This window comes from Epinephelus moara, chromosome 11 (assembly GCF_006386435.1).
Source record: "Epinephelus moara isolate mb chromosome 11, YSFRI_EMoa_1.0, whole genome shotgun sequence".
In the NCBI taxonomy this organism is placed as follows: domain Eukaryota; kingdom Metazoa; phylum Chordata; class Actinopteri; order Perciformes; family Serranidae; genus Epinephelus; species Epinephelus moara.
In genome coordinates, this window is record NC_065516.1 from 18,031,083 (window position 1) to 18,056,844 (window position 25,762).

At 39.7% G+C, this 25,762-nt stretch overlaps 1 protein-coding gene across 1 annotated transcript in view; it reads left to right on the forward strand.

Moving 5' to 3' along the window:
* Positions 1–3,738: 3,738 nt before the first annotated feature.
* ube3c (ubiquitin protein ligase E3C) overlaps positions 3,739–25,762 on the forward strand; it is a 32,257-nt gene continuing 10,233 nt past the window's right edge. The window contains exons 1-19 of the mRNA XM_050056784.1: positions 3,739–3,874; positions 4,481–4,591; positions 4,769–4,822; positions 4,952–5,026; positions 6,575–6,721; positions 6,846–6,961; positions 7,080–7,237; positions 8,014–8,167; positions 8,995–9,215; positions 9,386–9,537; positions 11,072–11,259; positions 14,199–14,285; positions 14,376–14,533; positions 14,750–14,976; positions 18,735–18,839; positions 19,414–19,501; positions 22,003–22,100; positions 22,816–22,948; positions 25,023–25,270. Coding sequence (XP_049912741.1) covers positions 4,526–4,591; positions 4,769–4,822; positions 4,952–5,026; positions 6,575–6,721; positions 6,846–6,961; positions 7,080–7,237; positions 8,014–8,167; positions 8,995–9,215; positions 9,386–9,537; positions 11,072–11,259; positions 14,199–14,285; positions 14,376–14,533; positions 14,750–14,976; positions 18,735–18,839; positions 19,414–19,501; positions 22,003–22,100; positions 22,816–22,948; positions 25,023–25,270 — 2,475 coding nt within the window. The 5' untranslated portion in view covers positions 3,739–3,874; positions 4,481–4,525. The remainder of the gene's footprint in view (positions 3,875–4,480; positions 4,592–4,768; positions 4,823–4,951; positions 5,027–6,574; positions 6,722–6,845; positions 6,962–7,079; positions 7,238–8,013; positions 8,168–8,994; positions 9,216–9,385; positions 9,538–11,071; positions 11,260–14,198; positions 14,286–14,375; positions 14,534–14,749; positions 14,977–18,734; positions 18,840–19,413; positions 19,502–22,002; positions 22,101–22,815; positions 22,949–25,022; positions 25,271–25,762) is intronic.

Sequence of the window (25,762 nt, forward strand, 5' to 3'; positions counted from 1 at the left end):
GCACAGTGTGTAAATAAATAAGTAATATGTATTAGAACACAAAATTATTTTCTAAAATTGTACTTTTCTTTTAGGTTAAGAAACTCCTGGTCAGCTTTACCATCATATCCCATTTTTTGGATATTTGACTCTATTGCAGCTTAAAAAAATAAAATGAAATAAAATAAAATCTTATGACAGACACTGACAGGGCCTGTTTTTGATTCTACAAAAGCTAATGCACCAACGTGGATTTAAAAGTTAGTTTCACTATTAAACAATTTTTAAATTTGATTCTTTCACCTGAGGCAGGGAAGCTTGAGTGCAGTGAAGTGAAGCTCATCATTTTCACATTTTGTTGATTTTATCATAGAGGTATTGAATTAAAGTAGTGCTGCTGTATTGGACAGGACTGCTCTGAAAATGTTTCTTATATTTAGTCCATCCAATTAAATGCATGAGAGGTTGAAATTAAAAAAACAGAATTATTAGGCTGTCTTATTCTATTTCATTATGTGAACCTATAGTTTGTATATGTGTAAAAATTGGTAGGATAAAGCCATGTCTTCTCTAGCTGGTATCAAATATTCAAAGACTTAAGAATGAGAGGTACAAACTACAATACAGAAATATATTTACTACGTTTAATACTAATCATCATAGTAGGCCTGTTATCATCTTTATGTGTAATATGGTAATACTTTTCAGAACAAGCTTGTTTTAAAATCAAGATAGAGCAAATAAAAAACAGATAAGTAAAAAAACACAAGTCCCCAGAAAATAAAAAACAGTAATCAATTCCCATCAAACCAATGATGGCATCATAGTATAATAATGTTAATTTCAATTTGCAGAATTATAACAGAGCAAAAATAAATAAATAAAAAGTAATACTGACTCTGTTAGATCCCTCCAAGACCTCCAGCTACGTTCAGACTCATAAGGGGTCAAACGTTCAGAAAGATAAGCTGCTAAAGTCTACATATAACTAGTGAAGATAAAAGTAAACAAGGGAGCTACAGTGTTAGCTCTAGTTAAGCCAGTCCCAATATTAGAAATATTCTAAATCTTAAAGAGGGCATTGCAAACATCACATTGGTACACTGGTTATGAGTCCAACATTCTCAGTTTATGAAAACTATGTGTGAAGAGCGTTATGTTGACAGTAGATTCCCTCTAGTTATGTATGAGATAGACTGTCATAGGTCCAAGGAATGAGCCTTGTGGTACGCCACATGGAATTAAGCACTATGAGAGGATGAACACATCCAAACACACTGGGAATATTTTATTACTCAAGTAAAAAAAAAATCAGTTCAGTTCATTAATTGAACAGTAAACTCATATGAACCATATAACATAGCAGCAGCAAACAATAATAAATTCAAATTAACTTTAAAGCTGTAAGAGTTAGAATCACCTTCAGCAGCATTTTACACCTGGGTTTGTTGACAGAATTTGTTTTTGTTGCCTTAGGCTGGCAGGTCATTGTTGTTTTAGCTGTATTTGACTGGTTTAACTGTTTGTATTTTTTTTATTTTTTTTTAAAAAAAGTACTTCTCCACTAACAATGAAAAAAAGGGGTGCCCAAAGTCTCACCGGGGTCCTATATACGGGGGCAATGTCCTTACTGCAGCAGCCACAGGTTCAGCTCCAGCCCACGGCCCTTTGATGCGTGTCATCCTTTCTTTCTCTAACCCTTTCACACTTAAACTGTCCTGTCCCATAAAGGCCAGAAAGCCAAACATAAATAGATAAATAAATAGATAATAATAATGAAGAAAATGTCCCCATTGTCACCTAGTAGGGATACATATTGGCACTATTCTGTATACCCAACAGTTAGCACTAAAGAAGATTTTGAATGAGCAATAAAATGTGTTCTATCAAAACTCATGTCCAGTAATCTGTATTCAGCTTTCTCCAGACATCAAGGAAATGTAAATATGTTAAGAACTTAACCATTTACATGTTGGCTGTTTCCAAGGTAAAGAAAAAACTTTCAGTCTCAGTTTTTCAGCCAACACAGATGAGAAGTCACCAGAAAAATGGAAATTTGAGCATTAACAGCTCCCTGACAACTGAGAAAACTCCTCTACTGTGCAATAGGGGGGGGGGGGACAGGGTTGGTTATCAGATTCATTAGATCTCACTCTCTGTTAAAAAATGTTGGTACTGAATTTTTCAAATTGGGGTCAGAGGTCATCTACAGGGTCATTACAGGGGTAAGGAACTTGACATTGAGGTGAGAGGGCTGTTAGTGTTTTTCATGTCAAAATGCAAATATCTGGCTCTTCTGTGTTTTTTTTCCCAGGCTTTTACACAGTGGGTTTATAATAAAATAATTATAACAAATACAAAGGGAGATGTTTTGTGTAGACAGGTTTTTTCTTAACTAGGCTACAACATGTGGCTGTTAGCTTAGTCGCTAGCAACAAGTACCAGATGGGGAAGCTTGTGACATTTATTATTCCTCATATTGTTTCATGTGGATAAAAAATTTACTTATGGGAATAATTTTTCCTGTTAATGTTCTCATGATGCAGGAGATGTGTTAGGTTGTTGCATTTCAATGAAAAATTCCCCCCCCCTATTAAAATCACATTGGGACAACCAACCCCATAGTGTGTGACTACCAAACCCAGGACAGGATGGTTGTCACAAGTGCACAAAATGTATTTGATGGTCAATTTCCTCTGACCAGAATAAGCTTCAGGAGAGTGAGTTCACTCCATTCCTATCTGTCAATTTAAGGTTGCGTTACACATGACAAAAAGTATGACAACCAACCGCATTATCCCCAACTGTTTCAGAACAGCTACTAAATTAACCTTGTGGTGAGATTGCTTTGTCAGCTGTAAATATGATTTTACTCCCTTTTATTTATGTATTTATTTAGTGTTTTTCCAGCTATATGTGGGTTCTATGAAACAATTTCTCATGTTAATAAAAGATGATTGTGTCACTGGGGTGCCAGTGATTGGGAACCTCCCATCAAATAGCCTATGTTGAAATAGAATCCATAATATAATCAAAATAAACAGTCCATCCATTCAATTTCAGTGCCTTTGGCTATAACATTTCAACTTCAGGGAGATGCATACAAGCTAGATTTGAGAAGCAAAAGTGAACTATGTATTCAGTAAAAGCCGTAACAAGGTTTCTGTAAGTGAACCTGCGAAAGGATCAATTATGTATTTTATCTTCTGCAGAATGACTTAAAATTGCACTCACTGAAAAGCACTGCTGTAAGATTTTTGTATGAAATTTTCTATATGCTTTGTAATCATGTGTAGTTGCCCCTGTTTTATGTTTTTATGGTACTTTTTGGCTTTTCTTTGTAATAATCTCATTGGGTGTTTTATATTGCTTGTTTTAGATCTGTATGTTTTTATTCTGTATCTTTGTTCTCTGTTGTCTCTCTGTAACTTTATGTTGATGCCTGTCTTGGCCAGGACACTCTTGCAAAAGAGATTTTTAATCTCAAGAGGTTTTTTATTGTTAAATAAAGGTTAAATAAATTTGTAAAATCGCTAGAAGAATCACCTGTATTAATATAATACACAAATGATCATCTGTAGGAATGTATACAGGGCAAATAATATAAAATAGATAAATAAATCAATGATTTAATGTCGACTTTCACTTCAATCTTGAAACCAACTCACAGACCTTTCTCATGCCTCCAGATGAGAGGCGGGTGTAAGCGTATATGATTGACATGAGTTTTGTCCAATCAGCGTCCTGACATTGCAGGAACCGGAAACAGACTGCATGGCCCCTGTGTTGTGTTGATTTCCAGAGAGAAGGAAAAGAAGACTTGACGTTTGGATTAACCTAAACTGCCTTCTCAGTGTTATTGTGCCCGTTTCTCTCCTTATATCAAAAGTCAAAGGTAAACGATTCTTATTCTCAGACGAGTGTCCTGTAATATGAGCGATGTCATGAAGGACACGCGGATAGGAATATACCCCCCGTAAAGTTAGCCTCTCCTGGGTGCTTAGCTGCTATGCTAGCTAGCTGCAGTGCTAGCGTCAACAAAATCATGTTTCTTACAAATATATGAATTAGTAATGCGGCATATCATCAATAAATGTTGTCTTATGTTGTGTCCCCGTCGCTGCTTGGAGTCACGTAACGTAAACGGCAGCATTTAGCTCATGACAGCTGCTGAGTCATTAGCTAGCTAAGTTAACCGGCTAGCTAACTATTGTTGCAACCAAACTGAAGCTGTCAGCCAGATAACTAGCTGAAGTTAACCTCCATGTAGTCGTTCAAAAGTGTCACACATTTACGTCCATTACTGGTTATTTGATCATGTATATTACAAACAGTAAACGTAGGAAATTGGTATTATGGTTCACATCAATTAGCCGAAGTTAATTGCTTTTAAATTGGAGCCAAGTCACGAGTCTGTAGGTCGTTTTTGTTTGATTTTGTCACTTGTTTCAGTGTTTGCTCCACCATATTTAGTTAGTTTTCCTTTCACTTTCTTTTTCAGAAATCAGTGGCAGCTTCTGAATCAGTCCATGGGAATAATCTAACAATGTTTAGCTTTGAAGGAGATTTCAAGACACGACCCAAGGTATCACTTGGAGGAGCAAGTAAAAAGGTAAGTGTCATTTGAGTCATAGCAGGACAGATGGAGTGAAATGAATCTGTAGCCGAACAGTGACATCATGTCTGCTGTTCTTAATAAACAGATATATCTCACATATCTGTGCTGAACATTGATCATAAAGCATTTATTGTTTAAAGTGTTTTCAGATTTCCTTTTGTTGCTTTTCAGGAGGCGAAAGCTTCTCTGTTGCACCGCACTCAAGAAGAACGAAGAAAAAGAGAGGTAATGGAGTTTGTGCAGTGCTTTGTTGACAAGCTGCTCGTTTTACTGATACTACTTTGGGCTGCATGCATTATCACTTAAATTGATAGTGCAAGGTTGAAGGTGTGTTCCTTTTTTGTTTTTACTTAGGATGAAAGAAAACGACTGAAGAATGCCATTATCATTCAGTCCTACATACGTGGCTACCAGGACTTGAAACGGCAGGTAAGTCTTCAAGTCTCTACAGACTTGTTTTTACGATTTCATATATTACTCTCCAAGTTAATTTTTCAGTTCTGCATCACACGTGTCGGCTGTATTATTAACCTGTTGTGGTGTCAAACAAAATTTTTAATTTAGAGTAAAAGTAGGAACAAGGAAACATCCAATCTACAGGCACTGGTTTGTCTAAGCAACTCACATAAGGGCTGTTTAACACTGAGCATTATGAGCCTGACTTAACGTAACATCTGTGAGATATACCCACTTGAAAACCTCACAGTATGTCATATAGTCATTGGTCAGCACTCACACATGGACCCCTGTAGCATGCAGGTGGTTTATGAATGGCGCCGCCTGTCTCACGGTCTTGTAGATGCTTTATTTTTTGGATGTAGCCTGCGGTTGAGTGAGTGGGTTAGTGTATCTAGCTTCAGAAATCTGAATTGGGCGTCTGTCTGAGCACATCTGTGATTTTGGCTCACAGCATTAAATCAGGAAGTCTGATGAAACAATTACTTGCTGTGTGGTTTATTTATTTGTTTGTCTTTCCGATGAATACTGTTTGCACAACGGTAAGGATTTGCAAACTGGGTGGGACTAGTTAATTTGTCAGTCAGTGGCAAAAGAACATAATTTGTGACATTGATTTTCACAGATTTCTTGCTTCCCTGGTCATAGAGAGTTAGACTGATTTATTGGACAAGATTTAAAACATACATGACAGGCTGCTCATAATGCCAGACTCCATGTAAGATATTTAAAATTGTTGAGCATTAAAATACACAAAAAAGCAGTACAAGAATACAAAAGTGTGAAGCAAGAATGACATTAAACTTAAAAAGAAAACACAAACAGACAATAAAAAAATCTGGCATTTATATAACTACAAATTATTTGACAACCATCTGTTGAGATCTGAATTTAAACTCTTCTCAGCTGAGTTTTGCTTCTCTCTGTTGTGCTTGGTCATATTAGATAACACTCAGTTATGAGGAATGGATATGATTAAAAGTACTTGAGATCTGGAAGATATGCCTTTTAATTGTGGAATTGACAGTGTGGAAGAAAGAAAAAAGATTTATCTTTAACAATTTGTCAGCAAACCAAGATAAGCGTTTCCAGTTAGTTTATCCATTCGTGCTCTGGTAGTTACCATAAACACACCCTCGATGCCGACGCCAAAACAGATAACATGTCTGAACGACTGATTACTCTCTGACTGGCGTGATGGATAAAAATGGGAGCCAGAGTTTGTTGTGTTACATAATCACAAGTAGAGAGCATACTTTTTTTCTGCTTATTTGTGAACATTTTGGTGTGTTGTATCCTTAAATACATGGTACTGTTTTCTTACTTATTGAGCCAGCGACAATATGAACTCTCACCTACGAGTCTCGCCAGGAAAATTGATGAAATAGTAAATATTGAACCATTTGTGTACACACATTAACTTCATTGTAAATTTGTAGTGTTTGTGATATTAGTCAGAAACGGCTGTGCCAAATGCAACAAAGCATTTGCAACATGTAACCTTTTATCTTTATCCTCCAGTATGCTATCCAGAGGGCCAGGTTTGACGAGTGCGTCGGCCAGACGCAGGGAGGAGGAGCTCAGCATGTCTTGGACGGTCCGGGTCTCTGCCTCTTATCAAGACAACTCATATTTTTCTACAGACAGAGTGTGGATGCACATAGATTGGTGAGAATCTGATGCATCTTTGATTATTTTCAGTTGCAGCTATATTGATTGTTTCACAGACACTATTATAGCCAGAGGTCTAATCTACATCCTGCAAACTGTGTCTGTTTGTGTCTTTTTAAAGATATGGTTGTGCCAGAACCTGGTAAAACACAACAGTCAGTTTGTGAAGCTGCTGGTGGGCCCACAGAGACAGTCATGTATGTTTCAGATCAAGAAGATCTTAGGCTTCTGCTGCAGGTACAAAAAGGGATAATTTATTTTTATTTTTAGCTGCTTGATGCAAAAACACATGGTAGTGATGCTGAAAAAAGTTGCACTTGTCACCATCTCACTTGCTCCCCTTTTGTCTCCCCAGGCTCCTACAGAACTGCAAGGATGACAGTTTAAATGTGGCGGTTCCCATGCGAATGCTAGAAATATTTTCTTCAGAGAAAACCTATCTTCCTGTTATTCCAGATGCTAACTATGTAGCTTCATTACTTGAGCAGATTTTGCACTCTATGGTACAGACAGGTAAGTCAAATGAAACCAGCACTGACGTTATTATCTTGACCATGATTGAGGATATGCATAATTTATTGTTGTTGAGTCTGCTGTCAGTTTTTTGGAGTATTCAGATATTCAGTCTTGCAAACAGTGTCCTCATTCGAGCGTGCTCTGCAGCACAGACACAAACAAACCTCAGCCAAGCCTAATTTCCATTAAGGGTTGTGTAGAGATGATGAATGTGTGTCAATATCAATCAGTTTGAAGTGTGTTTGACTACTTTTATCTGCACATGGGCAGTTCCTGCTCTGACTTGCACCTGAGTATATACAGTGCTGCTGTGCACAGGTCAAATACATCCAATAGTGTTTACATACTTCAGAAGTATGACTGAGTTCAAGAGCACTAATTATTCATATCGTCATCACAAAGCATCTTGTTTAATCTTCTGCATTATGTCAAGTGCTGTCAGATGTCTTGAAGCCTAAATAACCACACAAATGGGCTAGCCCTACTTTTACTGATAAAACAGAGGTTATTATTGCTTCTCCTTTTACATTCTCATTATTTATGGAACTTTATCTGGTGCTGTTTTTAAGAGCAAGTTACATTTGATGTAACAGAGAAATGACTGTTGACTTCCTTTAATTCTTACACCTTTAATTCTACAGCAAACAGGGACATTTATTGCTTCTTATGTTAATGTAAAGTGTGTTGTTTTTTTAGTAGATGCTTTATGAAATAAACTGGTGTCTTACTTTCCTTTTTTTTAATCTTAACTTCACTCTGTGCCTTCTCTTCAGGATACTACAGGTCGCTGTATATTCTTGTGAATCACAGGCTCCCTTCTAGTCTGGAGTACAGTGACGCTCCCTCTATCCCTATGGCAAGCACACTGTTGGAGCACATCCTCAAACCTCTGCACTTTACCTACTCCTCCTGCACAACAGGCGCAAGGTACAGCACGAGATTGAAGTCATTATTTGATCGGGGAGTGTTCTGCTCGGCAGTGTTGAAAATTTCACCTCCAAACAACAGCCAAAATAATAATATATTGTAACAGAAATATGACAAGTTGCAAAATTTTGTTTGCCACTTTGTGAAGCAATTTTTTCTTTGATTATTCTTTTAATTTCAGGGACAGAGAGACGCAAAGCAAATTTCCCCTGTTGACAATTAATGGAATATCACACAGTAGCATATAAAAGGATGATAAGAATTTACTGATAGACTTTAAGTTCATGATGTCTGTCTCCCAGATTGCTGCTTTTTGAGTACCGAGAAAAAAAAATCATCCATTAAACTGATCAGACAAACTACAGCAGCTTTTTGTCCCCGCTAGTCAATGGTGAAGCAGTAATTGCTTCAGAGACCAATTTACAACAAGCCATAAAAGGCCCCCAGACTCGCTCGCTCGCCAGAGTGCAGAATATCAGGCTGTTTGCCCTCACTTTCAGACATTCTTAATAACAAACGACAGGCGACTTCTTTTCTTCTTTGAAGAAAAGCAAGGCGGGAGTGAGAGAAACTTGTGTACACACCGACTCTAACAGCTAATTATCTGACTTGGCCCACCAGATGTGTGTGACTGGGCCACACAAAGCCGCTCTGTTTGGTGACACAATATTGGAGCACTCACACAGCAGAAAGGGCAGGGTGATGTCAGAACACCCTGCCGTCCTAGCTAATTTCTGTATAGTATTTTGATTCAGTTTTTTCACATATCAAGGTACCCTTTTCAAGCATTATATCAACTTGTCTTTTATCTGTCTTTCGTCTTACAGGCAGTTTGTGTTTGCAGCCTTCACTGAGGAGTTCATCTCTGCACCGTTCACCGAGCAGATTTTTCACTTCTTTATTCCGGCACTGTCCGACATTCGTCTCTCATTCCCATTCGAGGCCTTCCTGAGCTCCCTTCAGGGCACCATCGGCTCGTCCTCAGAAGCACAGAGCCAGGCACCGTGGGTGTTTTACTTTGTCCTCTCTGCAGGAGAGAACTGCTTAGGTGAGTGGCGCAGTTTAGATGTGTGCACACAGGCTGGTGTTTGCTCTGCACACTCTATATGTATATATATATATATATATATATATGGCTCATATGATGCATAAACACTGATTTATAGCAATAAAGATATGATGGTGTAAACAGTAATGGTGATGGGTGTGTGTTGGCAGGCTCACTATCAGAGGAGGGTCTCCTGCTGTACCTCCGCGCTCTGCAGACGCTGCTGCCGCTGCTGCCTGTGTCAGAGAGCAGCAGCAGGCCTGAAGTTACCAGCGACTCAGAGGACGACGATGAAACTGGCATCCATCCACCACCCAAGCAGGTATTATACTCACACACGGACATAAATGTCCACAAAATTGTAATAGATTTCCAAGATTAGATGTAATCTTTATTTTGCCAATAAATCAGGTGCATAGATAACGTGGCATTAAGATTTAATTGTTAAGTTGTTGTTATTTAATCTGGTCTGGTTCAGGTGTTGGCCAGAACATGCACAAACCCTTAAAGAATGACTGTGTATGAATGTCTCCACTTATAGTTAAGAAGTTTTGTGTTAAAGTTAGAGTCTTTTGTTAAATTAATCTGACTTTTCCAAATGGTTCCATGCAGTAAGCGTTCTAGAGATTTTAGGAAAAGATGGACTGGCATTAAATCGGCCCTTGGTATCAGCAGTTACCCTGAGTTGATATATCAGAATCTGTATTGGAAGAGGAAAAGTCTGATCAGTGCATCTCCTGATGATGTCATTGATGCCTGCTGCTGATAAGGTTCCTCCCTGACAGCAGCTGCATCAGGATCGGCCTTCAAAAACTCAAAACATTACAAACATCACAGGAGGAGCACATATTAAACCAAATTTCCGAACTATTTCTGTACATAAAAGCCAAGCAGGACTATCTTATTTTTGTTCTTGATTTGTCGTGACTACTGTGCCAGATTAATTTAGACAGAATTTAGTACTGTTACCAATCTGGGTAAATATAACAAATGAATTAATGTTAGTTACCATTAAAGCACAATTATAAAAACACCCCAAAGACTATAGTCTGTATATGCCAGTTTTCAACTTCACATGCATGCAATGCAGACAGAGCAGTGGTAGCCTAAATATGATATAAATATAGGCACAATGCAGCTGGACCTGCAACATGGTGCCACATTGACATTGTGCCTTTTCACCTTGCCTTGTTACATATGGTAGTAACCGTGTGTCCCACAAAATTTGATTCTATTTGTGGTGGCGACTGCAGGGTTACCATCTAGCTAATTCTCGTCTCATTTGTGGTCTAATAAATGGATAAATTCAGCTAATTCAGTGCCCCATGTCGCTATTTTCCAAACTAATTTAGCTGTCAATTTAGTGGGATCAGTGTGAGTGCGGTTTCCATGGGGGAAAAAACACAAGAGTGCGAGGCGAACAGCTCCAGAAATAGAAAATCAATACTTGGTGAACAATGTTGATATTATGACGGGCCATCACAGATGTACACATGAATATAAGGGAAACTCTGAACGCTGCTGCTCCCAGATACATAACTACATGTAATCTCAATGATCACCTGTCTCTTCTCTCGAAAAATACAGATACACACGAGGTGGAGAATTTAAATTGTCACGTTTTCAATTAAAGAGTGGGACAATGCAAAATACACTGAAATAAGAATGGTAGTGTAGGATCAGTTGATGTATATGGCAAGTAAATACTGATAAACCTCATCCCTGTGATGGACTAAAATGTGAGTTTTCCTAATGTTTTTCACTCTGTCAGAAATACTTATTAATGCATCAGCAAAGCACGGTACATTTGACTTTTTTTCCTGGTCTTCTAACCAAAGTGTTTCCCTCTCTGTCAGGATGACAGCAGAATCTCTGTGCAGCTGATCACGGAGGAGTGTGTCCACAAGCTGGACACGAAGCACCAGACTAACGCCCTGCTGAACCTGGTGTGGAGGGATTCGGCCAGCGAGGAGGTCTTCACCATGATGGCATCAATCTGTCACACACTCATGGTTCAGCATCGTCTCATGGTGCCAAAAGTCAGGTACAGATACACACATTTTTTTTTATCATGGTTTCTTTATCGTGTAAATGACGAGAACACTAGCAGAGATTTTAGGCATCCCTCCCTAATTTCTATAAAATACTTATGGTATTTAAAATATAGTAACTGTAGCCAAGGTGAACCTCACAGGAAGCATAAACAAACAAAGCATAACATGAAATCAAATTTAAAGCCTTTTAATTTTTATTTCATATCATAACATTTTACACGTCTTGTCGAGATCAGACCGGCGTTCAAAGGGCTTCTTTACACAACCACCTGATTGAGAGGAAAACTGTGTCTTTATGTGTTTCCGCGCTGTAAGCAGTAATGTAAATAACGGCAAAGTGAGGCAGGCAGTTATCAGTGGTCCGTACCCACTGGCATTTACAACCGGCAAAGGAAGCAGGGATGTCAGGGAAGCTGTCAGTTGTGGATGAGGGCAATTACCCCTTCTCAGGTTGATTACATTAGGGCCAGGATGTCAGAGGTGGTGTGGGGGTGTGTGGATGGTGCATTGATGGACGGGAGGTGATCTAGACTGAGCTTTGTGGATAGTCAACCTGCTCTAGTTAATTATTAGTAGAGCCGGTTGCTGTCAGTTGATTTAAATGTGTGGGTGGGGATGCTGATGTCAAAAGATTCATATCACATTTGCAACTGTATCTTACTCCTTTTCGAAGCCCGGGCATACATCAGACCATGCGTAAAAAGATAAATATAAATTAGTTTCTCAGTAATTAAAAACTGGACACCTGCAGCTCGAGTCCAACGGTCAACTAGTTATTTTGAAGTATTGCTTGCAAATGGTTGCACAGAATTTAGAGGGATTTCAGTGCATATCCCCCATTCCCCTTAATTTTTTACGGCTTCCTCCTTCTCTTCGCTTTTACCATAAATCCTGCCCTTCGTCTTCCATCATTATTGGATATCTGTACAAAATAATTAGCTCACAGAGAAAGATTAATCACTGCAGGAGTGGACGGGATAGCTTTACAAGAGGCTAAGGGGAGCAAATTGCATCCCTGCCTTGATTTACTGCTCTTACAGCAAAAAAAGAAAGAGAGGCTGGCCAGTGGTCCAGCCAGCCCGGCACACTGCCTTTTTAATAAATATGTAAAATGCCTCATGAAATGATTTTTTTAGAGGACAACTTAAAAGCTGTGCAATGATTCGGGACTGAAATGGATTTTTGATTGGTTTGCTAATTGTACTTAGCCCACGTTTGTTCAAGGGGGTTTGGTGTAATTTCTCTTTAATTGTCTTGTGTTGGATATTTGGTGTAATTTCACTTTGATAGTTTGGTTTCACCCAACGTAGCACTCTGTTGCTAACAGGGCTCGCTCTGATGAAAGTGAGCGCAGATGAGCCATGGTCCTTCATTTACTTTTGAATGATTGCTGTGATTTTTGTGTTGTCATGAGATAGTAAAGTTAATACAGAAGTCCGCCAAGCAAATTTGTATTTAGATGGAAAGTAACTCGTTCAGTCTTTATGGTATCAAATCTGACTCGAGCACGGCTTTTATTTTGCTGCTGCACAGAGATTCTTTCATTACCGCAAAATGAAATGATCTGGGTGTGATTCATCAAGCTGCTTTTCACACACACACACACACACACACACACACACACACACACACACACACACACACACATACACTCGCTCATGCACACACGCAACCCCTTTTGATGTCTTGACTTTGTTTATTAGTGGTTCATTCCATGATTGAAATGGGGGTTTGGGTTCTCTCAGGCCGTAAATCAGCGTGTCAGCTGGCATTTAGTGCTTTGTTTCCCATTTCAATCAAACACCCGCATCACTTGTTATGAGCCCACAGCACTACTCCTCGCTTCTCTCCTGAGCCTTGTAGTACTGACAGATGGCGTGTGCTCGGCACCAACCATTTTTCAAGCCGCGCCGAGGGTCGTCTGACACTCTGCTCCTAATGCTCATTTCCATTTTGGGAGTTTTGAATAGGTTTCGGTAGATTGAATGGTGGAATGGGAATTTGAGCATTGACATTGAGGTGAGAATATTCAGCAAATTTAGGATTCCCTTTTCCCCCTCGCTCTGCTTCTCGCTTTTCTCCACTGACCTTTACTCCTCTCCTCCGCTGAGAATACACGGTGCTGTCCTATTAAAGGCAAGCATCCTTATAGGTGTCAGCGCTGTCACCCTTAAACAAGGGCCTATTATATGCAGGGGTGCTTTATTTTGCCTTTTAGCTTACTTACCACATTATTGTCACCTGTACTTACCCTCTGTGTGAAAAGCCATGCAATTTAGGAGCACACACACACATACGCTTGAACAAAGAGCAGTTTCACACCTTGGTGCCACAGCCCGTTGAGTGCCGAGCTACTATAGCGAGGTATGTGGGCCCTCCTCAGTGTTATCATGTAATTCACCGTGAGTGTGGAAGCATGCTGGCGCTGTGGGGTCACGGCGAGGGCCAGGCTGCCCCTCCTCCTCCGTTCTCCATTGTCTTGCTCCCCTGGCCATTAAGTTAAATGGGGCTCCAGCAGGAAGCCAGAGGGCTGTTTATGACCCGGGCTGGGTACCCTCGCCAGCAACTAGTTTACTAATGGAAGGTGCCTCGCCTAAATAAAGCTTAATGGCTCATTTAATCTCTTTTCGGCCCTCACAAGGTATAAAAGGGGAGAGAAAGGCCAAGAGAATTCTACGAGGGAAATGTTAGTTAGCAGTGTCATTTATTTTTTTCCTCTTTTTACTTGTGTCCTTTGGTAAACAGGGCAAATTTAACAATCCCAACGTTGCAGACAGATTGACGGAAAGTAATTTTACTGTTCTTCACGCTGATTGTGTCATCTGATTGAAATAGCTCTTTGAATGATGTCGTCTTGTTGATGAGAACTGAATACTTAATCAAAATAAAGGATTCAATTTGATATGTCTCTCTGCTTTGTTTTCCGCAGACTTTTGTACAGTTTAGCTTTCAACGCACGTTTCCTGAGGCATCTCTGGCACCTCATAACTTCCATGACAACGAAAATGATCACAGGGTGAGCTTCAAAGCTGATAATTTGCACATTTGGGATGCATTTCTGTTGTGTGTACATACTTAACCTCTTCCTGTCTGCCTGCCCACTCAGCTCCATGGTGCCGCTGCTGCAGCTGATCTCACGAGGGTCTCCCATGACGTTCGAGGACTCCAACCGCATCATTCCCCTCTTCTATCTCTTCAGCTCTCTCTTTAGCCACTCGCTTATCTCCGTGCACGACAGCGAGTTTTTCGGTCATGAATTGGAAGGTAGTGAACTTTTTGCTGGGATTGCTGCATCATATCCCACTGTAGCTGGTTATCCTGTGAACACACTCATCTGTCGTCACCCATTTCCCTCATTCGGTGGTTTTAGTCAAAACTATATTGTCAGTTGTTTTTAGCAGTCACGCGCCGTCTTGCCGCCATGTAAATGTGAAAATCAATATCTGTAAAAGACAATGAGTACATTCTCCCTCTCAACAGGTCAGACGCAGTCCTCCATGATGCCCTTCACACTGTCAGAGCTGGTGACTCTGTCTCGCTGTCTGAGGGACGCGTGCCTGGGAATCATCAAGCTGGCCTACCCCGAGACCAAAACAGAGCACCGCGAGGAGTACATGGCTGCCTTCCGCAGTGTGGGTGTCAAGACAAACACTGTGGTCCAGCAGCGCATCCAGGCTGAGCAGAAACGCTGGGTGCAGCTCTTCAAGGTAAGATGTACAAAGCTACCTGCACGTTACAGCTGAATGTGCAGGATTATTGTCAGTTTGTCAAAAAACTGATGTTTGGTCATCCCACCTGGTGTGCAACTGAATTCTTTTTTCTGAAGTAAAAATAATGGATCCTAAGACTTTGAACTTGTAATTGCAGAAATTTAAATTGGTCACCATTTAATTGATGATAAGCAAATGTTAATTTTCTTCAAGTACTCATTGTCTAACTTTGTTGCTAATATGTTGCCCAAAAATTATGTATTTGATTTCTTTTTGGGGAAATGTGTTAGTACTGTCAAGACCGATATGAAAAAACAAGAACAACAAAACAGTAAAAAACTTGTCTCTTGCTCTCTTTGCTGTGTCTATAAAAATACAGTGGGTGGGGTTGGGAGGCCACACTGCCTGTAGTAAATTATTTGAAAACTGAAGCTGTACATTTTGAGTCCCGAGATACACAGAGAATTCTTCTGGTTCATGGACCTCAATCTTATGGCAAAATGTTGCTTTTCATGGCATACAATGCCAAACATGCTTGCAGATGCTAAATAAACATACTAAACAATTTGACTTCTGTTAGTCTGACTCACAGGATATAGACTGTGCGCATAAACCTGCCGTTGGAGGCCTATTTCAGACGGAAATTTCCTCCCCTTCTGCATGTTAGCATTTTTAATATTCCCGTCACTACGTGAAACTAATCTCACAAAGCCAGACCTATCACCACACTTGGTAATGCCAGCGCTCTCCTCCCCACCTCCAAATATGCCACTAAAACAAGTTCCCTCCTGACATATTTTTGTAAGGGCACCGTCACTGCATCCTGGGCTCAGCACCTCCTAAGATGACTGTGATTGGTTAAAAGAAATACAAACAACTCAGAGCGTTTTTTTCCCCCCTTACTAAAGGATTATGATGTGTTCAACTAGACCTTTCTCCAGTGCTGGCACAGTGCTTAAATGACTTGTCGAGATAGGTCTGGCTATGCGAGACTAGACCTCTGTGGCAAAAAAACTCTACTCTATCAACCCTGCTTTCAACTGTTTAAAACTACCAGCTACTGTGTCTTAGGAGGGTGATGTCATTTCAGCTCATGAAGATAATCCAAGATTTGTTTTCCTTTTTTCTGTTGATACCTGAGATCATAAGTCATGATGTGTGTCACATTAACATCAGGGATAATCCTTATGTAGCCTCTCTATGCACTGAAGCGTAGTGACCTAATGCCTTGTCTGTGTTAGTGGAAATCAAGCATGTATGCATGAGCAGGCAAAGACAAGGTGGAGCGCTGCCATGGAGGTCATCCATTGGTTATTTACCCAGAAGAAATGAGGCAGAAAACAGCATTAGCTTCATTCTCCTCAGCTCTTTTTCTCATTCCACATCTCCCTTTCATTTCGCCTCCCTCCTTCACTCCATTCTCTATCAAGCAAATGGTAATTAAGAGACTTTGTTCTTGGCTGTTAGTCTTTGACAGAAGGATTTAAACGTGAACACTGGCGTTCTGTGAAAGGTGGCAAATACGCGAAGAGCACGTCTGGAATTTTTATAAAAGATCTGCTCAAAGGCCTCTTGTCAGCTAAAACGACCCATTAAAGAAGTGGGGAGCAGGGGAAATGCATTTTCCAAATTGAACGGTGGGATTTACAGTCGGTTTAACGCTGCTGACCCCTAACACGCTAATGTTTGGTTCGTGTCATCAGCCGTCCCTCCCCATCTTTTATCACCTCCATTGTCGAGCTATCTATTTAATTGAAAGAAGTTAATTGAATGAAAATGATCAACTAAGCTTGTATTAATATTGCTAATGGAACTTTCTTCTTGGCCATGTTTGGAGAACGATGTCACGCAGGAGTTTGGGAAAGGCCCATTAAGGCTTGCACTTAACCCGATGGGCTAATTAAGGAATGCTTATTCATTCCCAGAGTCAGGGGGTAGGTCTGCTCCAAACCCATCGCCACGCGCCTTTTACAGCATTTTGCACTTGCCATTATTGCGGACTCCGGTTGCCTCACAGCGATTGGCCGAGATTGATTGTCGCTCTATGAAAATGACGTGCTTTAGAAAAGAACATTTCGATTGAAATAATCTACCCTGGGTATTATATGGAAATGGACTGGCTGTAACTGTTATGGCAGACATAACAGCTCCCTTAACGAATCTTCATGCAATGACATGCATGAGGTTATACAGCGGATGTCTGACAGCATCACCCTAGCAAAAGCAGAGCTGGTTATGTCCAGTTTAAGGAGGCTTAAACTTAAAAGTTTGCCTGATAAATGTGCTACTTCAAGGTCCCAATCCTGGGCAGAGCTTAATATTTCTTAATTGCACCAGGTAGACTTTTTAAACACAAAAAAATATTTCTTTTTGTAGAGAATTAACTTTCATGGGTTATATCACAGATCTGAATGCTTGGTTAGATTTTTAAAACCTGTGCAAGTGAATACAAAAGCAAACTGACCACTTCAGAGTTACAGATGGTCAGTGTAGCCTATGTAAATGGTCACCTTAAATGGCTCTGAGCTAATGGTGTTATGGTACACAAAAGTCACGGTTCAGTTCATACCCCAGTGTAGGAGTCATGGTGTGACGGGAGTTTGGTATAGCAGTGTTTTATTTACAGTATATTGGACTTGACCTGAGGTAACATTTTGCCCACTGACAACTTTTGTCAGCTATTTTAATTATAAAAACAAAGGACATTTAAAACACTTCTCTATTACACTGTACCAAGACATTTCCTAAAAGGCAACAGAGCACAATAGGCTATAAAACTAAAAAAAGCATCTCTTATGTTATGAAACTGAAAATATCTGAATACACAGAATAATAAAAGATAAAATTTGTGTGTTAGGAGGAGTGTTTCAGTTGCCTCTACTCTGGCTATATTTAAACATTCAAAGCAGCAAATCATTCATCATCCTGGTGATTGGCACATCTGGGTGATGCCGTCAAATGTGCATTAGCATTTTGGATGTGTTCCATTCACATGCCCAACAACAGTGAAGCATTGCCGACACACCATCCTCGTCTTACACACAACTCTCTCTTTGTTCCTGTTGTAGCTGCAGGCAGGTCTTCCAACTCCGGCATTTCAGTTGCGCTTGGTATAGACTGACTCACAAGTCAATCCGCTTGTTGTGCTAACCTCAGCTTATGTTGCATACGGCTGAAGGAAACTTTGGTACTACATTATGTACATCTATTCGGCTTATGGCTTCGTGCATTGGTACGGGACCTCTGTACAGTGACGCTTCAGTGAGAATATATTAACCGTTACAGCCCTACTCTCTGCATGTAACAAAGTCACAGCATCACTTCAAAGCGAAATATCATTGTAACCCTAGCCTTCTGCAGCCCAGTCCAGAGCCATGCTGCTACTTGGAGTGCTGTGAACCAATGCTGCCTTGTCTTTTGCATTCTCTGTCCGATGGCTGATGTCAGCAGACCTTGCCAGTAATTAACAGGGCTGGACATTGAGGGACGGCACAGGTCGTTTTTCTTTTATACTCCCCATAAATGGCGCACTAATGGCTGAATTCTCAAATTGCTTTTTTTCCCCCTCTCTCTAAGCAAAGGCGCCTCATCCTGTTGAACCACCCATAGACAGAAAAACCTCTTTATCCGTGTTGCATTCTCTACGCAGAAAAGTAGTGAAGTGGATTTTGTGTTATATAACCGCCTGAGCTAGAAATGTTAATGTGATATGTGTATGGGTGTGCTTGTCTGTGTGTGTGTGATCTACTACGCAGGTCATCACTAACTTGGTGAAGATGGTGAAAGCTCGTGACATCAGACGGCCCTTCTGTCCAGCAGGTCACTGGCTCTCTGAGGAGGTCAACATCCGTGCAGATAAGGTACTTTACTGTCGTCATAACTGTTTAGATTGTGTATTTGTTCATTGTTGGATGTGATATCATATCAGATTGTAGTGCTATTGTGAAATAAAATATGAATACAGCACCAAAATCAAGTGTTTTATTCACAAAGCACCCTAATATGAGTTGCTCGCAGTGGTTAAACTCAGTAAATATTAATAGCATAATTGCTTTTTCTCTAAATTTCCCCTAAGAATAAGATGAAATCCAAGTCAGTATAAAAGCTACTTAAAATGCACCTAAAGACAGGGGAATAATTGCTTAGAGCAGATGTTTTATGCGTGTTTATATCTTTCCAAAATAAAGTTACAAAGCGGTTCACAGATATTACAGGAAAACCATAGCTGAACAATGAAGATATTTTAATATAACCACAAACAATCTGAATTAACAAGCAAGAATAGTAAATAATACAACAGTACAAGTCAGCACAGACCCTAAAGCAACAATTGACGCGTCGAAAAGTTTATGAAAATAAGTATTTAGGGTTTATTTAAAAGGAAGACCTGAGGGCACTGACATCTTTTTCATTACTGGACTCTTTTCCCTTCAGGTGACTCAGTTGTACGTCCCTTCTGCGAGACACGTGTGGAGAACGCGGAGGATGGGTCGCATCGGGCCTCTTCAGTCAACACTTGATGGTAGTGTATTTTCTTAACTGTCTTACAAACCAGAGACTGTATAATAAATATGGACGACATGACAGCTCCCGAAAAGTGAAGCTAAAACATCTTGATCGCCCCCTAGTGGCTGGCTGCAGTATAGGTCATAAACCCCGCCTCCTCCATATTAGTGGAAAGGACATGAGCAAACTAAAAACTACTTACCAAAGTACTTACCAAATATATTTTTCCCAAAGACGTTTTCCGTCATTTTAGATTGTTGTTATGATGCTGCCGTATGTTCAGGTGTTCATTTCTCAGATAAGTTTAGTTTTAATTAGTTATTTGATATTATAAAAACAGGGTTTGACGTCATGATTGACAGCTGTGTGCTCCAATTGGTGTGTTTGCGCTCAGTGATGCTGCCTGTGATGGGTTGGACGGGTGTATAGGCTGTAACCTGATACCATTGAGATTGCTACTGAGCAGACTCTGGCTCCAGTTGACGTTATTAGCGCAAGATGACAGTGGCTGTATTTTGGCTTCAAATTTGTACAGTGGGAGGAAGTTTAGAGGCATTGTCTATCTTTATACAGTCTATGTTACAAACCCACTTTGATCAAAAACTTGTGAAAATGTAGGTCTTTGAGAAGCTAATACCATTTGTATTTGTATTAAAAACAAGAACAAATATGGCACGAAAAATATAAAAAAAACGTTCTGACATTTATCGTGCCCTTAAACACATGTAGAGAGCAATTATCTGTGTCTTAGAATAGTCTACTAGTCTCTACTAGAACAACTCGACTGTTATGCAGATGCAGCACTGGTGTACAGCACAGAGCTAATCTATTGGCAGCATGTGAAAATATCGTGCAGTAATGCAGTGTCAGCTTGATAAAGAGCCCAGGAAATCATCCTAATTGCTGTCCAAAGTCACCTTCTTCTTGTTTGCTTCTCATATTCTATAGAGCTGTGCATTGATATTAATTCACTATATTATTATAGTCATCTTTTTAGTTTTTATCTATAGTAGATCAAGGGAATTGGTTTGAAGCACATTGAACTGTGCTTTGGTGTAGGACTATAAACTGATTCTCCCCAAACAAGTGCCTAAAAAAAGCCTTATAATGTAAAGTTTTTATTTTTTTCCGCAGCACTTCAGAAAAGACATTAGCACTCCCTGTTTTAAGCGAGATATATTACCACATTCTCTCTTCATTGACTCAATTAGGCACTCAGAGGAAAACACACTGACGCAGGCAGGGCTTCATCTGGCTCACTTTGAGCTGTCCCAGGTTTCTGTGAAGTATGGCGTGAAAACAAGCTGATAACAATGTGTGTATGATCTGCCTAATCCCACTCACGGGCTGTATGGGATAAATTCAATTAGTGTGAAAGTACCTGATGAACTCAGCCACATCTGGTCCATGTGTTTGTCTGGCCTTTTCTCATTTCCTTAAATGGACAGGCCCATGGCTGATGAATGAGCAACGTATTGACCACTCTGAGGCCATATTTCTCCTCAAAGATGGAAACCTGATGGGAAAATGCAGATCAGATTGACTAATTGAGCAGAATAATTGAGCTGCAGTGGACGCAAAGTGAGGAGGGTGAAGAGCGGTTTAGCTATTGTGGCAATTTTTTTTGTGGGCTAAACAGTCTAATCCCCGAGTTTAATACAAAACAAACATCAGCTTAATGGATAAAGCAGAGCAGGTGGGTGGGCAGCTCACAGTTGGGTTAATTAAAAGGGTGTAGGATGGAAACGTCATTAATGGCTGGCCTGTAAGCAGTGGACTAGGGTTTACTTACAGAGCTGAGCAGTGAGGAAGGCAATGATGCTGTTAGATGAGTATTAGACACAGAGGAAACCTGATGTTGGGAAGTATCCTCCAGATAAAGTTTCCCTGAGTAAGGCTGTTAATCCCTGTCAGATTATGTCCTGTCCTCTTGTAGTTGACCCTGACCTTTGAACCAAGACAAAAAAAAATCTTAGTATGTGTCACTCAATTCTGAGGAAGCCCTGGTAGCCAGGAGAAACATGTTATTTTCTTATTAAATCAACATTTTCCATGATTGATCCATTACAAGGTAAGATTATTCTAATTTTGTGTTAGAAAAAGTAATTTACCACTATTAGAATATTTATTGGAAGTTGCTGTTTTTGATCAGTTTGATTTTCACTCCATTAACTCTAATTAAAAGAAAAAACAAAGTTTATTTGCAAGTTATTTTAGACTTAAATACATTACGATCTTTTTCATAATGAGTGCGATAACAAATCCTCAGATATGCTTCAGTACTAACATGTATGTGCAGTTGAACTGTCTACGACAACACCGAACAGAGAGCCATATATTAGAACACACTCAAAGGTAGCGTCATTCTCTGCTCAGGATGCTGTTACTCCACTATATCTTTACATAGCAAATAGTTGTTTGCTCCTATATTAATCCTCTGAATGTAGTACACAGCGCTTTTAAGTTACATCTACTAAGAAAATATTGGTTTATTGAATTTTGCTTGTCTTTCTGCAGTTGGTTTGGAGCCTCCACAGCTGTCCGTGTCTGAAGAGAGACATCTGGCCATCCTCACAGAGCTCCCTTTTGTGGTTCCCTTTGAGGAGCGAGTCAAGGTATTACACAGCTGTTCTACATGCAACCACAAAAAAAGTTTTGTGTGCCGTATTAGGACCGAGTTTTGCAGGGCTCTCTGAAGAATTGTGTTGTTGCCGTCAGAATGAGGGCTCTAATATCGACATTCTGCATTTGCTAAAAATGCATGCAGCTATACATTTAACATCCCATTTTGGAAGTGGTACAGAGCTGCAGTAGATCATAATGTTGGCTGTGTAATTCTTCCAAACCGTGTGACTGACACTTGGGTAGTATATTGATAGAAACTACACAGCTTTATTTAAAGTATTTCACTTTTAAGTATTATGAATTATCATGTGTACTATTGTGGAAATGATGATCAGTCCTGTCAGGATTAACCACAGGATGTTGGGCAAACATCCAGCTGATGTTAGTATTTTAATATTAGCTGGTTGAGCTTACAGATAGTGTCCCTGTGATTTTTCTGTCTGAATTATGCCCCAGACACCTGCCTTGATCTCACCTGTCAGTGCTTAGCGGTGCCTTGCTTGATTGGCAGTCTTCTGTTGCTTTTTATACCCGTTTCTCACCTTCTTTCTTCTTTTCCACCAAAAAAGGTATAACAAGCTAAAAAAGATGATCAAAGACAAAGCATGGATGATATATAGTCGGATCTATACTCAGAATTAAACAGTTTTACAACTGAGAGGATTTGTCACTGACCCTGCCACCGGGCTAACATCTGTCTTGTAGATCTTCCAGAGGTTAATCTATGCTGACAAACGGGACGTGCAGGGGGACGGGCCATTCCCTGATGGTATCAGTGTCACCATCAGACGCAACTACATCTATGAAGATGCCTACGATAAACTGTCTCCAGAAAATGGTACGGCTGCAGTTTAAATAAAATAACCTTTTCTACGTGTGCATTATTTGTCATGTTAAACATGTGAGACGAGCACACTTGACTTCATGTTGTGTAGAAAATGTGCCGTAGTGGCTGCGTTATTTCTTTTTAAGATGACAAGAACAAGAGGAAAGGAAGCACAGTAGGAGGAAACTCTTGTCATGCTCTATAAAATCTTAATACTGAGGTTGTGGTTAGCATTAAAGATGAAGGTTAGCTCTCTCCTCGTGCAGAGTATTGAATTTCGGTAAAGCATAATTGTGGTTCCGATTATTATAATGGACCACATAAAAGCAGAATCAATTATTTTAAGTCACCTCTTTTGTGTTTGAATTTGAAAGGGCACTTTGGTGAGGGCAATCTGATTAAAAAGAGTAGTAGGAGACCTGAGCTGAAGACATGATCTATATCATTTATGTGTCTATAAGTTATAGCTGCCTTGATTTATCACTGTACATTAATTATTCTGAGAGATGACCTCTTAAAGAATTTGATTTGAATATTCTGCAGGTCAACAGAGTGCTTTCTTGCAAAATGTTTGTTGAGAAAAACAACACGATACACTAAATATAAAAGGCATTGGAATTATATTTTTATGTTTTCAATCCATTAAGGTGAGAGTTTTTAAGTGAACCTACCTGGATAAGGTAGTACACTGAAGTTAAAAATTAAAAATCAGTATAATATCAATCAACTTGATGGTTTGATGCACTGTTAATAAAAATAAAGTGGAGGTTAAACAAGAAAATAGACATTTGCAGATAATACCAAATTATGTAGATATTGTAGACTGGTAAGATGTCCGGCAGAATTGCTCACAATTTTAAACTTGACTGATTTGGAGAAAACAGTCTCAGGTTGAAAGTCATTCTACTGGACCCGTTGTACTCAAATCCCCTCTACTTGAAAATGACTAAAATCTAAGGCTAAAGCGCTGTTCACACCAAGAGCGATAACTATAACGACAACATTGTAATCATCCATATTTAGGAAAGTGATCCCAATAACATTATTTGCCACTGTAGTCGTTACAGATGTGTGGCGGACTCCGCCATCCACTTGAGGTAGAATGATTTTTAAAACTATATTTCTAATCATTTGTAGTTATTGTTCTTGGTGCAGACAGCCTTTAAGAGTTCAAAGCTTTTCTAACAGATACAGAATTGGAGGAAACAAGATTGTTTGACTCTGTGTTGTTTCTCACAGGCTGCAGTCTCACTGCTTCTCTCGCCTTTCTCTTGCTGGTGTCATTTTGTCTCTCAGGAACACGTCATGTGCTTTAACTCATTGTTTTATTGTATGTTTTAATTATTGGTTTATGTACAACTATTTACGAGCTGCTGTCTGGACCAAATCTCATTTGCAAGATAGCTTCTCAAACTCAAGCGGATGTCCCGGTTAGATAAAAATATCCTGGGGAAGAATTGCTGTTAAAACTGCTTACAGTTTGTAAAACAAAATCAGAACTTGTCAGCTTTGTTTTGTTACTACATTACAACACTTGTGAAATTGCCAATGGGGTGTATTAAGCTAAGCAAAAGCTGCCCACTGGCCCAATTTAACTGATATACTGTACTGTGCTACAGCTGTAAATTACAAATAGTATTGAATAAGAAATGAGGAGTCTGGAGAGTCTTTACTGGAGATTTAGGGCAGCTTTAGTTAAAATGTAGTTGTGTACAGAGTGTGTGATGAAATGTATGTTTTTGATTACTTTTCATTTTTGTAAGGTCTAGAACTGACGTGGTTCCCATTATGTTGTTTCTGACTTTTCCTACGTAATTTTAGGTTCCAGTTTATTGTTAAAACGTAATATGAACTTAAGCCTTTAAATCTGAGGATGAGATAAGAACCATTACAGACTGGGAAGGCAACCATCAAGTATTAGAAATTGAAGACACTGTAAGGCCAGACTGTTTGATTCCTCTGCTGGAAGTTGCTGTAAAATGACTGTAAAGAATGAAAATGGTCTTTGGTTCAAATTGAAGACTAAGTGTATTGTGACCTTTAACTTAACGACCATTCCTCCTCATGCTCATTGTCCTTATCTTAGAACCGGATCTAAAGAAAAGGATTAGAGTCCATCTGCTGAATGCTCACGGTCTGGACGAGGCAGGTATCGATGGTGGTGGCATCTTTCGTGAGTTCCTCAACGAGCTTCTCAAGTCGGGCTTCAATCCCAATCAGGGTTTCTTCAAGACGACCAACGAGGGCCTGCTGTATCCCAGCCCCGCTGCAGAGATGCTGGTCGGAGACTCCTTTACAAGGCATTACTACTTTTTAGGCAGGATCCTCGGAAAGGTGAGCCTCCAAAGTAAAATCTCATGATTGTGATGTTAGACAGTCCCATGTCTTATTAGAAACCCTAAAATCCTTCAGGGAATACTTCACCTACCAAATTACCATGTGTTTGTCAAATACTACTTGCCCCTGGTGAACAGAGATTCCAAAAACTGAGAAAAATCTTGATGAATTGAAGTCTTATGGAGTGCAGTAAAATCCATGTCTCGTTTATTCAGTACTTCCCAGACAGATAGCCACTTCTGACAGGGAACTTGACTAAAAGTGAAAGTTATCTTTGCTTGCTTATAAGCCTGACCCCTTTAACAAAAACAGTAATTTTACCTCACTGAACACAGGAGCTGCTGGTCTACCACTGCCTCAATCAGTTAGTTTGTATGTGTTATTGTGTGACTTTGGTAAATCCAAACTAACCTGTTCAAACACCAGAGTCACACAATAACGCAAACAATCTTACTGATCGAGGTGGTGGTAGACCAGAAGCTCACTTGT